We start from the raw sequence: 13234 nt of genomic DNA, 5'->3' as shown, positions 1-13234 counted from the left end.
TTCTATTTTAAGGACTCAGGACACCCTCAGATGCTGTAAAGACAGAGGAGGAATATGTATGTGTGAGCGTGCTTTTAGAGCTCCAGCTCTTTGAAACCCTGTGGTAATGGAAGAGAGATGCTATACAAACATGTTTGTTAAATATTATAAGAACAGCGAGAAAATGTGTAAATGTTAATTAGAATACATAACACAACAAATTCAGTACTGATATCTGCCCTCAATGGCTCAGCCAGGGGTGCTTCGGGAAGGCAGTCCTGGCATGGGCACAGTTTGGCCCCTTCTACCCCAGCCCCATTGGGTTGTCATACACTCTGCCTAGCTCAGAGCCAGGAAGCCCTTCTTTAACACAAACTCACCTCTCTGGCCCCAAGAAACCATTCACATGCTCAGATATGAGCTGCAAAAACCTCAGCCAGTGGAGTGCCAGTGGAATCCCCAGCTTTGTACTGATTGCTGAAGTCTGTAACTCATCTGAGTTCCAGGAAACAGATAACACAAGGGTGAAATACAGAACTGCTATTGCTAACCTGATAATCACTGAGATGTAGAAAACCAGTGGAAAGGCTGAAACACTAGGAAACAAGCAGGAAAAAAAATACAGAGACTTGCTGCATTACATTAATTTTATGTCAATGCAGAGGGAGAGAGAACAATACAAGCTCTCCAGAGCATGTGGGTTGCAGGCTGAACCTGAGCTCTGAGCTCACTGGCAGTGCCAACCTGCCCTGGAAGAGACACACATCTCTGCTGTGCCTCAGTTTCCCCATGTCCCTTTGCCTCAGCAGTGCTTTCCCGTGTCCCTGGCTGTACTTTGCCCCAGGTTGGGTGATGGACAGCAGTGCACAAAAAGCAGCAAAAGCAAAAGGCGGCAGCTCCTGGGGCTTGCTGTATGGCTCAGAGCAAAAGTCCATTTAATTCTCAAGCGTGTCCCCCGAGGCCAGCGCCAGGTACAGAGAGAAAGATACAAGCAAACCATAGCAGGTAGCAGCACGGTAATTTGCACGCTGGCTCCCTTATTTCCCCTGTGAGCTCCTGCCTCGCATGTCCATCAGTGGGAGAACTCAATCAGCCTCTGCAGCAGCGAGCTGCTGGTGACACTGCGAGCATCCTTCATTGCTCTCGAGGTAGTGGCACAGCCCCCAGCACTGCCTTTGCCTTTCTGAAGGCTGAGGCAAGGTTTTGAGGTGCTGTCTCTCCCCTCCAATGCATGGGTTGCTTGGCTACACAGCCACTGCTCATTTAGCTGGTAGCCATACCAATATGAGGTACAAATAAACTTTTAAATTCACGTTGCTTGGCCCTGGTCAGCTCGGCTGCTGTTTTACCCCCAAGTGAGGAAAATCCTCTGAGAGGAGATTCCATCACGATTCCAAATCTTCCATTCCACAGCAGCTTTTAGACAACAGCACTGCCTGCCCCGTGGGCAGGAAGGCTCTTTGCTCACTGCAGTTACACAGGGCAGTAAATACCAAATTCTCAATCCTGCCCACTACGTGAATTACGATGTGCTGCACCACACAACAACACTCCCAGCAGAGAAGCACAGAGGGCAGATGCCTCTAGATGTGATTTTTAATTTCCTTTGCTGGGGATAATGTTTTCTTGTTTTAGCAACATGCGTTCAAAGCATCCCAGTTCCCATAGCAACTCCCTGCTTCCATTTAGATGTCATTTCTCATCCCATCCCATCAGAATTAGACATCTCCTTGCAGAAGTTTTGAAGAAATGTCTTTCTCAAATATATATTTATTAGAGGCAGTGTATGCCAGTGTTCTTTACTGACATGTTTTTTGGCGATTTGCAGCCTACAATGGAGAGAGCTGTCTCCAGAATATGTTGGCTGCCACGCTGCCTTTTCTCTGCCTCTTTTCAGCAAAGACTCCCTCTTTTTACTTGCCACATAAAAGCCAGAACCTGCTTTGTCTTGTCTCCTTTTTTCCCCTCAGTCCCTTGTTCCCATCACTCCCCTATACCTAGCTCCTTGCTGACACAGGGGTTGCCTGTGAGTTTTGCAAACACACAGTAGGAACCCAGTACTGGGCAGGAGCTGAGCCAGGCTCCGTCCCATAGTTTTCTGTACCCATCTCTCTCAGGCTCTGATGCAGCAAAGGGCAGTGGCAGAGTCATAGCATCAACCTCCAAGGAAAGCTGCATTCCCATGGCAAGTGATATCCAGAGATCCCCTCTTCACCTGCAGGAATAGCACTACAGCAGGCCTCAGAACACTTACACAAGAAAAAAAACCAGCAAAAATATAAAAAAGGATTGCAAAATAGAAACTATTGCAACAGTCCCTCAGCCTTGGAAGGGAGGGTGGAGCAGCATCAGGAGCTCCAGTCGCCTTTCTGCTCCCAGCTGCTTTGGCCCTCATGCACCACCCCACTGGTGTTGATGCTCTGCCCTGTATCACATTCAGTGACCCCTGCTTGCACCACATCCAGCACCTCCCACCAGTGCACAGCACACAGGCAGTGCTGGTCTTGGAGGGCATCCTGGCAGGAAACCACATCAGAGCTCCCTAATAGAGCTGTAACATCGCAGCTTCAAATTGCCTGCCACCAGGAGACAAATCCAGGCAGGCAAATCACTGGGAGCCGCAAGGATCCAGCTGACAGAGCTAATCCCAGACACGTTTAAATGAAAACGCCCAGGGAGCCTCACTCAGACCCTACACGACCACTGAAGCTCACTGCTCTACTCCATTCTTGGATGCAGCCTGAGCAGAAAGCACAAAACAAGGCAGAGAATAGGGAGCAGGCCCCACTAGCCCTCAGTAAAGCTCCTGCTCATGTCATCACAGACACCATATAGATAAATGTTACCACTCTCCCCCAGAGAAATTGCTCTATGTTTTCTTAGCCCAGCCTCCAGCAGGGACATGCAGACCAGGGGACACTTCTTGCTGACTCCAGGCTTCACACTAATTGTGCCGTCCCACCAGCCATTAATCAAATGTCTTCCACTGGCATTTTTATTGAAAATCAATTTAATAAAGTAGGTGGGAGTCCACATGCTTCTGTAACACCAGATAAATATTCATGGAGGCTTGTGCTGCTTTAGCTAAATGAGATTTTTAAAATTAACTGGTGCAATTCCCATGCTCCTTAATATAAAGCTTGGCTTGCCCTTGTTCAGGGCGCTTGGTGACATACCAAGGAGCAGTGCCTTGCTTTCAGGCTGACACCTTTTGGCAAGGATGCTGTCATTGGTATGATGAGTCTGCTGGGGTCACTGTGACCTGGTGCAAATCCCCAGAACCACAGCTTCAGGATTCAGGAGAACAACCTGGAGTGCAAACCTCACATTAAGCCACTAACAGTGTGGCTGCCATTTCTACCTCCACGGGTGTGCCATTTGATTTATGCTTTTCCCTCCTTGTTTAAGCAACTGTTGTGCTCCAAAAGCAAATGAAAGCCATGGGAAATTCTTCTCCTGGATGCTTATTGAAGGGGGTGAAAAGCAACCAAGCTAACACAGCAGTGAAACACACCCACACAACGCTTCGAAATGCACAGGGCACAAGGGCTGGGAGCAGAGCCAAGCACCAGGCTCACTCCCACGGGGACCACCTCTCTTCTGCAGCACTTGCAGCCAGCACTCACCCTGGGGCAGCCCCTTGCTGCAGGACAGCAGTGCCCAAGGCTCCTTCCTGCAGCTCTTCCCCTCAGAGGCAGCTATTAGCATCCAGATGGAAGCAAGTAAAACCTGACACATTGATCAAATTTAGTAGAAAGGCAGGATCCAGACAGCCCTTATCAGTGTGGGACTTGTACGGTGTCTAACAGCTTCATTGTTAACTGGAGCTGCGAGGAGCTGCGGCTTCCAAAAAGCAGCAATGCAGGGCAATTCAGCTGCTGCCAGGACTGCTGTCACGTTATCCTAGTGATACCCTTCACTTGAAAGGCAGTTCTTTGGAAATCAAGTGCATCATCATTTTGCTTCTGCTATTAACGCAAACTGACTTGTTTTCATCGTTACAGCCTCGACCTAATTCCCCGCGCACACGCTCCCTACAGCGGCTCAGATCTCTGGACAGGATTTGCTTTCTCTGTGCTTTCGTGACATGAAGGCTGTGACTAGCCCCAGAAAGCCTAGGACTGAGAAAAAGGTGCAAAGAGCATTCCCTGCCCTCCCGAGGCAGCGACAACCTTGTTTCCAATGCCCCAGCTCCAGGCTGGAGATGAATACAGCCCACAAACTGCAACCCTAACTCCTTCCCCTTATCCCCAGAGGTGAACAGTGCCCACTTTCCAACTCTATGTGAGTCCAGTCACTGAGTTCCTCCTTATCCACATCATCTGGGGACAGTCCTGCAAAACCCTGAGCCTACTGATCCACTCCTGTTCAAGCAGGTGTCCTTCCAAGAGATCACCTGTGCTGGAGACAAAATGCCTGTCAGCAAACAGCATTAAACACAGGGTATCATATTCAACAGATAATGGCATGCTTTTAGTTTATTCTCTCTTGGATGCAGGTCACACAGCTAATGTCATCTCCAAACACCAAAATCTTGGACGTGAAAAGGTAAAGCTTAATTGCCTTGAACAGCAACTCTTGTATTGACTCCAGCAGCAGGCCCATAAATATTAATACAGCTATATTTAGCCCCTTTCAATTATACATACAAAATTAAACATCTTTCTGGGAACAAATCAGTCAGGATAGGGTTTGGGGTTTCTTCTTCCCTTTTTTAATGCATTGTGCATCAAAATAATAATTCTAATACAGCTGTGGATTAAAAAAAAAAAAAAAAAAAAAAAAAAAAACCAACCACCAACAAAACAGTGGATGGAGGCAGAGGCTTGAAAATACTTCCACCTGCCTCAACAACCATTCAGCACACATTCACACCAACTGCACGCTCCTAACCCACCCCATCTTCTCTCCCTTCTCATCTGCTCCCTTCAGTCCCATCCCTGCCTGGGTAGAGGCAGGTTCCCACCTACACCATGGCCATGCCCAAGCAGTGCCTTCCGCATCTGAGGAGCTTCTCGTTTGTACAAAAATCACATAGCTACCCTCCTGATGTGCAAATTAATTATACGTCGCTTTCCTTGCCAAAGTGGACCTAATGGTATTAGAGTTACATGACAAAGAAAAGTGATCAGAAAAGCTTTCTTGTAATGACAGTGAGATCGATGGGAGAAGAAGAGCTGAGGTTTCATACTTTTGTTCCTTAAGGCTCTCACAGACAGGCAGGATCCTTTTCTGGGAAAAGATTTTTCCAAATTCCCAGCATGAGAACAGGTACATCTCTCCAGAGGGATCTCTGTAACTGGAACACCTCTAATTTAATTCCCACATGTGCAAGTCCCTCTGTAGAAAACAAAACATCTGGAAAGAGAAGTTTACACCTCATTTTTGGCAGAACAGTGGCTATTAAGTGACTAACACGCACTCACAGCACTACAGGAGACGTGTCTTCAGGTAAGCATGAATTCAGGACTGCAAAAAGCTGACCTGGTGTGTGTGAATGCAGATCATTTCCTCAATGCAGAGCCTTTGCCATATTCCCCCTTTGCAAACTGCCGTGTGTGGAGGTTCTTTCTTTTCTTTATTGTCACTGCATCCCTTCCCTTAGAAAGTTTACCAGAATTGCAACTGATCCTTTCAAAAAAGAAGCACCTGAAATTACTTTTGCAGTTGAAATAATGCCTCCTGAATTTTCAATTTATTTCGCTCCAGCCGTGAATCATCCCATCCACTGATTCAATCTGAACTTTGTCATCAATGGGATTTTCCAGTTGACTTGGAGGGAAAAAAAAACACTGATTTACCCACGTTGTTGGTTTGAATTATGCTATTCTAGAAAGTAAAGTGAACAGGATGTCCTTTTCTCACAAAGCAAATTGCAGACTCAGAACTAAGCTATGCCCCATGTTCGCAATTAGCAGTACACCACAGAAGCATTTCTTTTTTTAAAATAACCATTAGTTGTATGTCTTTCAGAGTCCCACTTTTGAAGGTTAGGGACAAATAAATCAGCAGGGTAAATTCCTGGCCCCAACAGACTAAGTGAGAGTTTTGCTCTTCACCGACAACAAAGTGAGAATTTCACTTGCAGCAGAGCTTGGCTAAGGGAACCCATAGGCTCAGCCCACACAGCCTTGTAGCAATTCACTTCCCAAAGCCCCATAAACACTCCAATAGTTTGATTTAATCAGATAATAACCCTTAAACAAACAAAACAGCATTAACACGCTAACTGGTCTAAATCAGCAGCATCAGTCCCCTTGTCACAAGGAGCTGTGAAGATGTGATTTGAACTCTCCTTCCAGATGAAACTGGTCTGAAATCCACCACCAGCACAATCAGTGACTTTTCCTCATCAGGCAGACACAATTGGTGCCTCTGTATAGATACACGAATTGCTGCAAGCATTTTGTCTTCTGGTGCAATGAATAAAATAACTGCTCTTTCCTCAATATCTGACCAGTTGTTTCAACACCAATTTCCCAGAATTAACCAATTAAAGTTGTTTTTAAACTCAGTAGAAGCTAATAAAAAGAAAAAATCTTATTTCACAATCAGAATTAAAGTCACATTACAAATCCCTTACATAGAACTAAACGGATGGAAGCTCTAATAAATGTCTAGCTGCCATGGTCCAACAGATCAATAAAGACATCCTTGTAAGCAGTTTATAGCCATCTATAACACCATCTACTAATGTTCTTAGAACCATCGAACACATGTTCAGCATGCTTATACACCAGCTCATGCCTTCCAGAGTCATCATAAACACAAATGGCATCATCCTATCTCTAGCTCATATCCACAGTTTCCCCTGTGGGGAGAAACAAGCTGCCTGATCTCAGGACTGCTTCGGACAAGTCTAGGACTGAAGCTTTGAGAGGTATAAATGAGTTGGATCAAAAGTCCTCCAAAAACTTACTCTCCTGGAAAAATTTCTCAACCTTTAGGAAAATCTTGCTAACATGCATATATGCACAGTGGGGTAAGTGGCTTGGGACGCACTCCTCATTGCAAACACAGTAAATTAAGGTACTGTCTAAAAAAAGCACCCAAAGCAGCTTGAAAAACACCTTTACCCTCTCCAGTTGCCTGCAACCTGAAGGCTGGGTCACTCCCCCATGAAGAACCGAGGTGACCAAGGACAGCTTAATCACTGGGGATCATTCAGCTGCACAGCTACTGCCTGGACAGGGCTGCTGGCAGGGACCCACACGGTGTCTGCCCCACCTGCCCCTGCCCCCAAGGGACACGGCACTCACCTAAAGCTCAGGTGCTGCTTTGTACTGGCAGCAATGAATCTTTTCACGACGGGTTTCTGACCCCTCCGGAGTGTTTGTGATATCCCTGAAGCTCTGATAACAAGCCTGTTGCCCTAAGCAAATTCATAACTTATTTAAGAGAAGACTTTCACCCTTAGGCACAGCTGTCAAGCCCATATTCCTCACTCGCCTTCTGATGTGTACATGCCTTTACACACTGAGCTCCCTCTCCCTCTACATCAGGGGTTTAAACAGCAGCACCAGGGATTTCTGCACGAGAGAGGGGAGCATCAGGGGCTGTGCAAATCCATGGCAAAGCTGCCTTCAGAGACCTGCACTCAAGGGGAAAACAACCTTTTTTTTTTCTATTTTTTTTTTTGTTCATAGATCTTAACTTCAGAAATTTGACAAGGCAGAGCAGGGTCCCTGTTGCCCAGAAAGGTAAATAGAAGAAATCACTGCTCAGGCAATGTCTCAGCTTCAAATTAAAACTCATCAAGGAATCTCAGACAAAGACAAAAAGCTGAGATAAGACATGGATTTTCCTCTAAGAAAGAGGAAAATTCCTCCCCGGAGTAATCAATGCAAGGCATGAAGTCAGATCAGAGAGAAAAGATGAGAAGTTAGAAGAGGTGGAATATTGAGGCAGAGAAACAGATTAAGCATAGCCCTGAAATCCTGGAAATCATAACAAAACACAATGGACCGCTGTGCTTGTCATCTAATGCTTCTCCTGCACAAACAACAGATCGAGATAATGTTTATGACATGAGTCGTAGGTACCTTCATGACACACGGGAAAAACTGCACCTTGGAGAGAAAAGGAACTGGAGGGCAGACAGAGCCCAGCCCCCCTGGTTCCTGGAATCAGCTGCAGGGAGCACTTCTGTAATTCTTTCATTCTATCTCAGCCCCTCTGCCTGAATGGCCACGTAATAACTGAGAAGCCGTCACCTGCAGGAGGTCATGACAAGAAGACAGAGGCACTGGGTGTAACGCACTGAGTGGCTCACAGGAGTGTGTCAACCCAGATGGAGCCACTCTGAACCCAAGACCAAAACATTTGGCCATGAGCACTTGAGTCGGTGACACATGGGTGGTAAAAGAGGGATACAGACTTCTGCTTGCTCAGAAGACATCATGCCAAACTGCACCATCAGTAAAACAAACAGAAAAAAACACTGAACCATGGAAAGAAAACAGGGAAAGCTCCAGTTGGGGTGCACTTCACTTAGAGAAGAATAAAGAGAATCTATTAGCAGGATAAATATTAACAGGTTACAGATCAAAACCAATTGCAAGGCAGAGCTGACGTAGCAAGCCCAGATAAAAGGCACCAGGGGTGCCTGTGTTGGGCATTCTTGGTTTGAGTTCTGTACAAGAGGCAGAGCCTGAAACCCATTTGAGCCAAAGGGTTTCTGCATTGAGCCCACTGCAAGCATGAAGATGTTGACAGCAAGGCATGAAGAACAACATCCCACTGGAGATGAGGAAGAGGAGGCAATCAATATCCCCAGCTGGGAGGACACAAGCTGGGACTTTCTCTCTGCCTGGGGGGACTCACTTGCTGCCAGCCCTGAGGATGATGCCCTGCCACCAGGGGAGAAGAGATCATAAGGGCCACATACCTTGTTCTTAAGGAATGGCATTGCGTTAATCCAGCTGCCTGTATTTGCTGATCCCTTGCCCTGCAGTAGGCTCCTAACTCTCATCGCATCATGGGGACACAGACCAGCAAGATGTCTGACCTGGTCCTGCTGATGGGGCAGCATGTGGACAGACATCTGGGGACTCCAGAGTGATGAAGTAGGAGATTTTCCAAGGAAATGCCACAGATTACCCTGAAGGTGATGCTGCATCCAGGTGGGAGAACAGCCATCGAGACCAGACCAGCTGCTTAACATGCTACAAACTACAATTAAATTGCAGTTGGAGAAACTGGCTTATCCAGAAAGTTTAAAGTCCATCTCTTAATAACTGCGTCCTCATGGACCTTCTCCTTGTGACAAAACCCTGCCCTTCTTGGCAGCCCCTAGGAAAGGCCAGCAGCTTTCTGGAGTGCAGGCTTCTCTGACCACCCAGTATGGGAGTTTAGTCCAACGCTGCTCCAGACTCACTCAGAACCTCACACTTACACTGAGCAGCACCTCAGGCTCCCTCATCTCCTCCAAAGCAGATAACTTTGGAGGATGAGATGGGATAAATCCTTCCCCTGCTTTGGAAACAGCTATAGAAAAGCCCCTGTGTCTTCTCCCTGATAGAAAAGGAAAGAAATGCTGAAACTCTCCATGTGGTATTGCCAAAGAGCATTAGAAGGAAGGAAAAGTCTGTGAAAAGTCTGGAAACCTCCCTTCTACTCCTCCCCTGGCATTCACAGGATCGATGTATTTAAGTTGCAACAGAACAACCCTACAACCACCAGATGGAAATAATGCTGCTGGAGGTGAGAGCTGCACAGGGACCATCGCTGAACCTCAAACAACCCAGCGACAGGCACTGTGAGCTCTCTGAGGTGATGCTGTGGGCATCCAGCTGGCCGTGCAAGGCCTGTAGAACATCACTCTTCACAGTAAGCAGCCAAAGAACCCACAGAGTTGTCTGTGCATCAGTCATTCTCAGAGTGTTACTCAGTGTCCCATCACTCACATTCACACCCTTCCTGTCCAGGTGTATGACATCTCTCCCTTCGTCAGCCAGTCCGACCCATTTCTCCTGGCCATAACTTTTCATTCCAACCCTTGCAGTAAGGCAAGCACCAGGTTCAAAGCAGAGGCCCTCTCTGCAGGAAGCCCCTGCAGCAAAGAGAATTTGTGAGCTATAAATAGATGCCCCTCACCATCCCTGAGCGGCCAGGCAGAGCATCCATGTGATCCACTACTCCAGACTGAGAGGGGAGGCCAAAGCTGCCCATATAGAACCTCACTCTGCAGGAGATTTTCTTCTCCCACAAGGTTGGCCGTGACAACAGATGTCTCCATTCCCTCAGGGTCCATTTCTATTCCTCTTCTGACTTAATAACCCATCTGCACTGTGTTTACCCAGGGGAAAGACAGGTTATCTGCTGAAAGTTCCTTCCTCTCCACGCTCCATAACACGATCCATTTATGTAGCTACTCCTTTCCCAAGCCCAGACCATTTCAGCGGTCATGGGGTCAGACAGAACAGAGGACTCAGCCCATTGGAGCAAGCCATTCCCAGGGCACATGACAGAAACAGAGGAAAAACCTCCTACCAGGCATGGAAGACTTCTTGCTGACACAAGTGGTTGTGTCCCCACTGCCGTGGGTGTTCCTGAAGAAGGGATCTAATAGACACTTCTCCCCTCAGCCTTTCTTCCAACATGGCTTGGTGCATGCTCCCAGATATCCAAGAATCACCAGGACTGCAAGGACTCCTCACTTAAGAGGATGCCCTGAGCCACATCTCAGGGATGGGGTAGCTTCCAGGCACGGGGCCACAATCTCTGCAGTTCTGGGTGCTAAGCAGCCTCAGCACTGCTGTGCTTCAGTCTGAGTCTGCAGCATCCTGGTGGGAAGAGGAGCTTTGGCATGGCAGCTATTAGAGTGGGTGGCACCAGATGGTGGAAGCAGAGGGGATAAGAAAATAAATACAAAGAGGCTATCTTGAGGGGAGAAGTCGCCACATCAACACTCTGTTGCTTACACAGACTCCTTTTCCAAAGTCTAAACAAACATTGCTCAGTTCCCAGTGGGCACGGAAAAGACTTTGCTGGATGCGGGGGCAGGAGCCTGGGCACAGCCAGCCCCATACTGCTCCCATGTGCTGACAAGGGGGTTCAGAAGAACACATCTGACACAAGGTGAGGAAAACAAGGCCAAGAAGTGAGCCTGCAAGCCCTGCTGTCTGGTTATCCACTGGTTCTTGCGTAACCTTGGACATTGGAAGCCCATCTCTTGCTGACAGTCACCCCAGGATGGCTCCTAGTTTGCAGCAGGTCCATTTCTGCCTGAGCCCCCCAAACCCACAGCCTTTGTTACAACCTCCTATCTGCATCTGCCAGAGTGTTCCATGAGGGAAAGTCGGAGGTGAAAGCAGCCTTTGAGCATGCAATGTCTGGCTCAGATTCCAAAGACAATTTATTATGTTAAGCACATTATTAAAGGATCTAAAGCAACAGAGCAGAGATATTCCAAGAAAGGTTTTAACTTTCCCAGCAAGGGGGCTCTTGGGAGTCCTCTTGTTAATACTTAGCACAGGGCTGTCTGCAACTGAGCCTACGGTGAACATAAATGCCCCCTCAGTCCCCTCTCAGAATCATTTGAGTTAAATCAATAGAGCCATCGGGGAGACTTGAGGAAGCAGAGCTATTAGTGGGACCGCAGTTAATTCTGGGGGAAAGAAACAAGCAACAAAAGCAATAAAACTGATGGATAGCCTATGCAGATAGAGTAACCCTTTCCCAGCTGGGCTCTGTGGCATGGCAGCCCATCTGAAGGGAGGATGCTCGCTGGAGAAACCCCCTCTTTTCCAGATTTTCCATAGCCTCTTCTTAGGACCATAGCCTATGCAGATAGAGTAACCCTTTCCCAGCTGGGCTCTGCGGCATGGCAGCCCATCTGAAGTGAGGATGCTCGCTGGAGAAACCCCTCTTTTCCAGATTTTCCATAGCCTCTTCTTAGGACCATAGCTCTCTAGGAGAGATACAAGAAGAAGGCCACGACAAGGTGGGGACAAGGGGGTGCGCAGAGGAGCACAGGGTGCAATTCCTGGCTATTGCTTTATAACCAGCATGCAGGAAGACAGAAAGCTTAGCAGTGAGAGGTACAGGGAATGACAGATGCATGGCAAGTCCGGCTCTGGGTAGGAACTGCATTTCCTCCAGTAGGAAGGAACATCTCCCTGCTGCTTCTTCCTCCATACAGCATGCTAGATGCATGCCATGAGCACTGGAAGGTGACTAGCTAGGGTTTTGCTTTCTAAAGCACTTGAACATCTGCAGGTGCTTGGAGAAGAGCTCAGTAGCTACTGTAATGGCAATGCTGAAGGAAGCTCAGGAGATAGCAGAGCCCGGCTGAGTGCATGCTATCCAGATCAGTACACATAGAAGATCCCCCCAGATAACAGCTACCTGGGGAGCAGCTGAGAGGACATAAAGAGAGAGGTTCTGCAGCAAAACTCAGCAACTAAAAAGCAAAGCCAATGTGGATGGAAGGTTCTGCAAGCTGGTGGTGTCATAATTTAGGACATGATACTGCTTATTAAAGTAGCAGAAAAAAATAAAATTATATTTGCTCCATCTACAGGCCTACCAATGTAATGTCACAGAAGGCCACAACAGTTGTAGAGACGTGTGCCTCTCTTCTCACAAAATACCAAACAACGAGATACAACGGACCCAAAACAACGCAACCAACAAGAGACTGGCTCTGGCTTTCCTCCCAGAACCATCAGTTTTGTCAAAAAGTCATCTGTACAGCCAGCCCCTCATTTCTAGAGCTGTACAGATGCAGAGAACATCATCATTCCAACCAACTGACCTCCGAGTCCAGGCCTTAGGCGGTTGTCATAGCCATCCAACAGCCTGTCCAGGATGCGCGTGAAAATGGTGATGTTGTCTTTGCTGTCATCAACAACGTCTGAAACATGCTTCTGAGAAAGCCTGGTGTGTTTGGGGAAAAGAGGAGAGAGGAAAAAAGCCACAATCAGAATAGAAATACTCTTTATACATTCTAAGTATGGAAATGAAAGGACACTTATCCATGTCCCAGCCCAACTAGGAGTACCCTGTGCTGGTGTCCCTCTCCTGCCCCTATGAAAGGCAGTTGGAGGAACAGAGCTTCTGGGAATCTGAGGGTTATTCAAGTGCTGGCTTCTCCTTGTGGGAGCACGCAGCAAGTGCTGCCAGTTATTTACCACATCAGCCCATTTCCAAGCGTTCTTCCCTGGGAAAAGGAAAGAGGGGCAGAAAAATAGGAAATCAGTAAAGCAGGCTGGGAGGCTGAGTCTGCCATTAAAACCCTATGTGAGCCATTTCT

General features: G+C 47.4%; 1 protein-coding gene across 1 annotated transcript in view; it reads right to left on the bottom strand.

The window, feature by feature from the left end:
* Window positions 1-13234, bottom strand: part of GABRA3 (gamma-aminobutyric acid type A receptor subunit alpha3) — a 66366-nt gene that overhangs the window by 30431 nt on the left and 22701 nt on the right. Inside the window, exon 3 of the mRNA XM_042876499.1 lies at window positions 12737-12858. Within this exon, the coding sequence (XP_042732433.1) occupies window positions 12737-12858 (122 nt within the window). The remainder of the gene's footprint in view (window positions 1-12736; window positions 12859-13234) is intronic.

This window comes from Lagopus leucura, unplaced genomic scaffold (genome assembly GCF_019238085.1).
Source record: "Lagopus leucura isolate 7727_CA_CO unplaced genomic scaffold, USGS_WTPT01 Super-Scaffold_100016, whole genome shotgun sequence".
NCBI classification, from domain to species: domain Eukaryota; kingdom Metazoa; phylum Chordata; class Aves; order Galliformes; family Phasianidae; genus Lagopus; species Lagopus leucura.
Note: the sequence above shows the minus strand (reverse complement) of the source record. Positions and strands in the feature narration are given on the sequence as shown.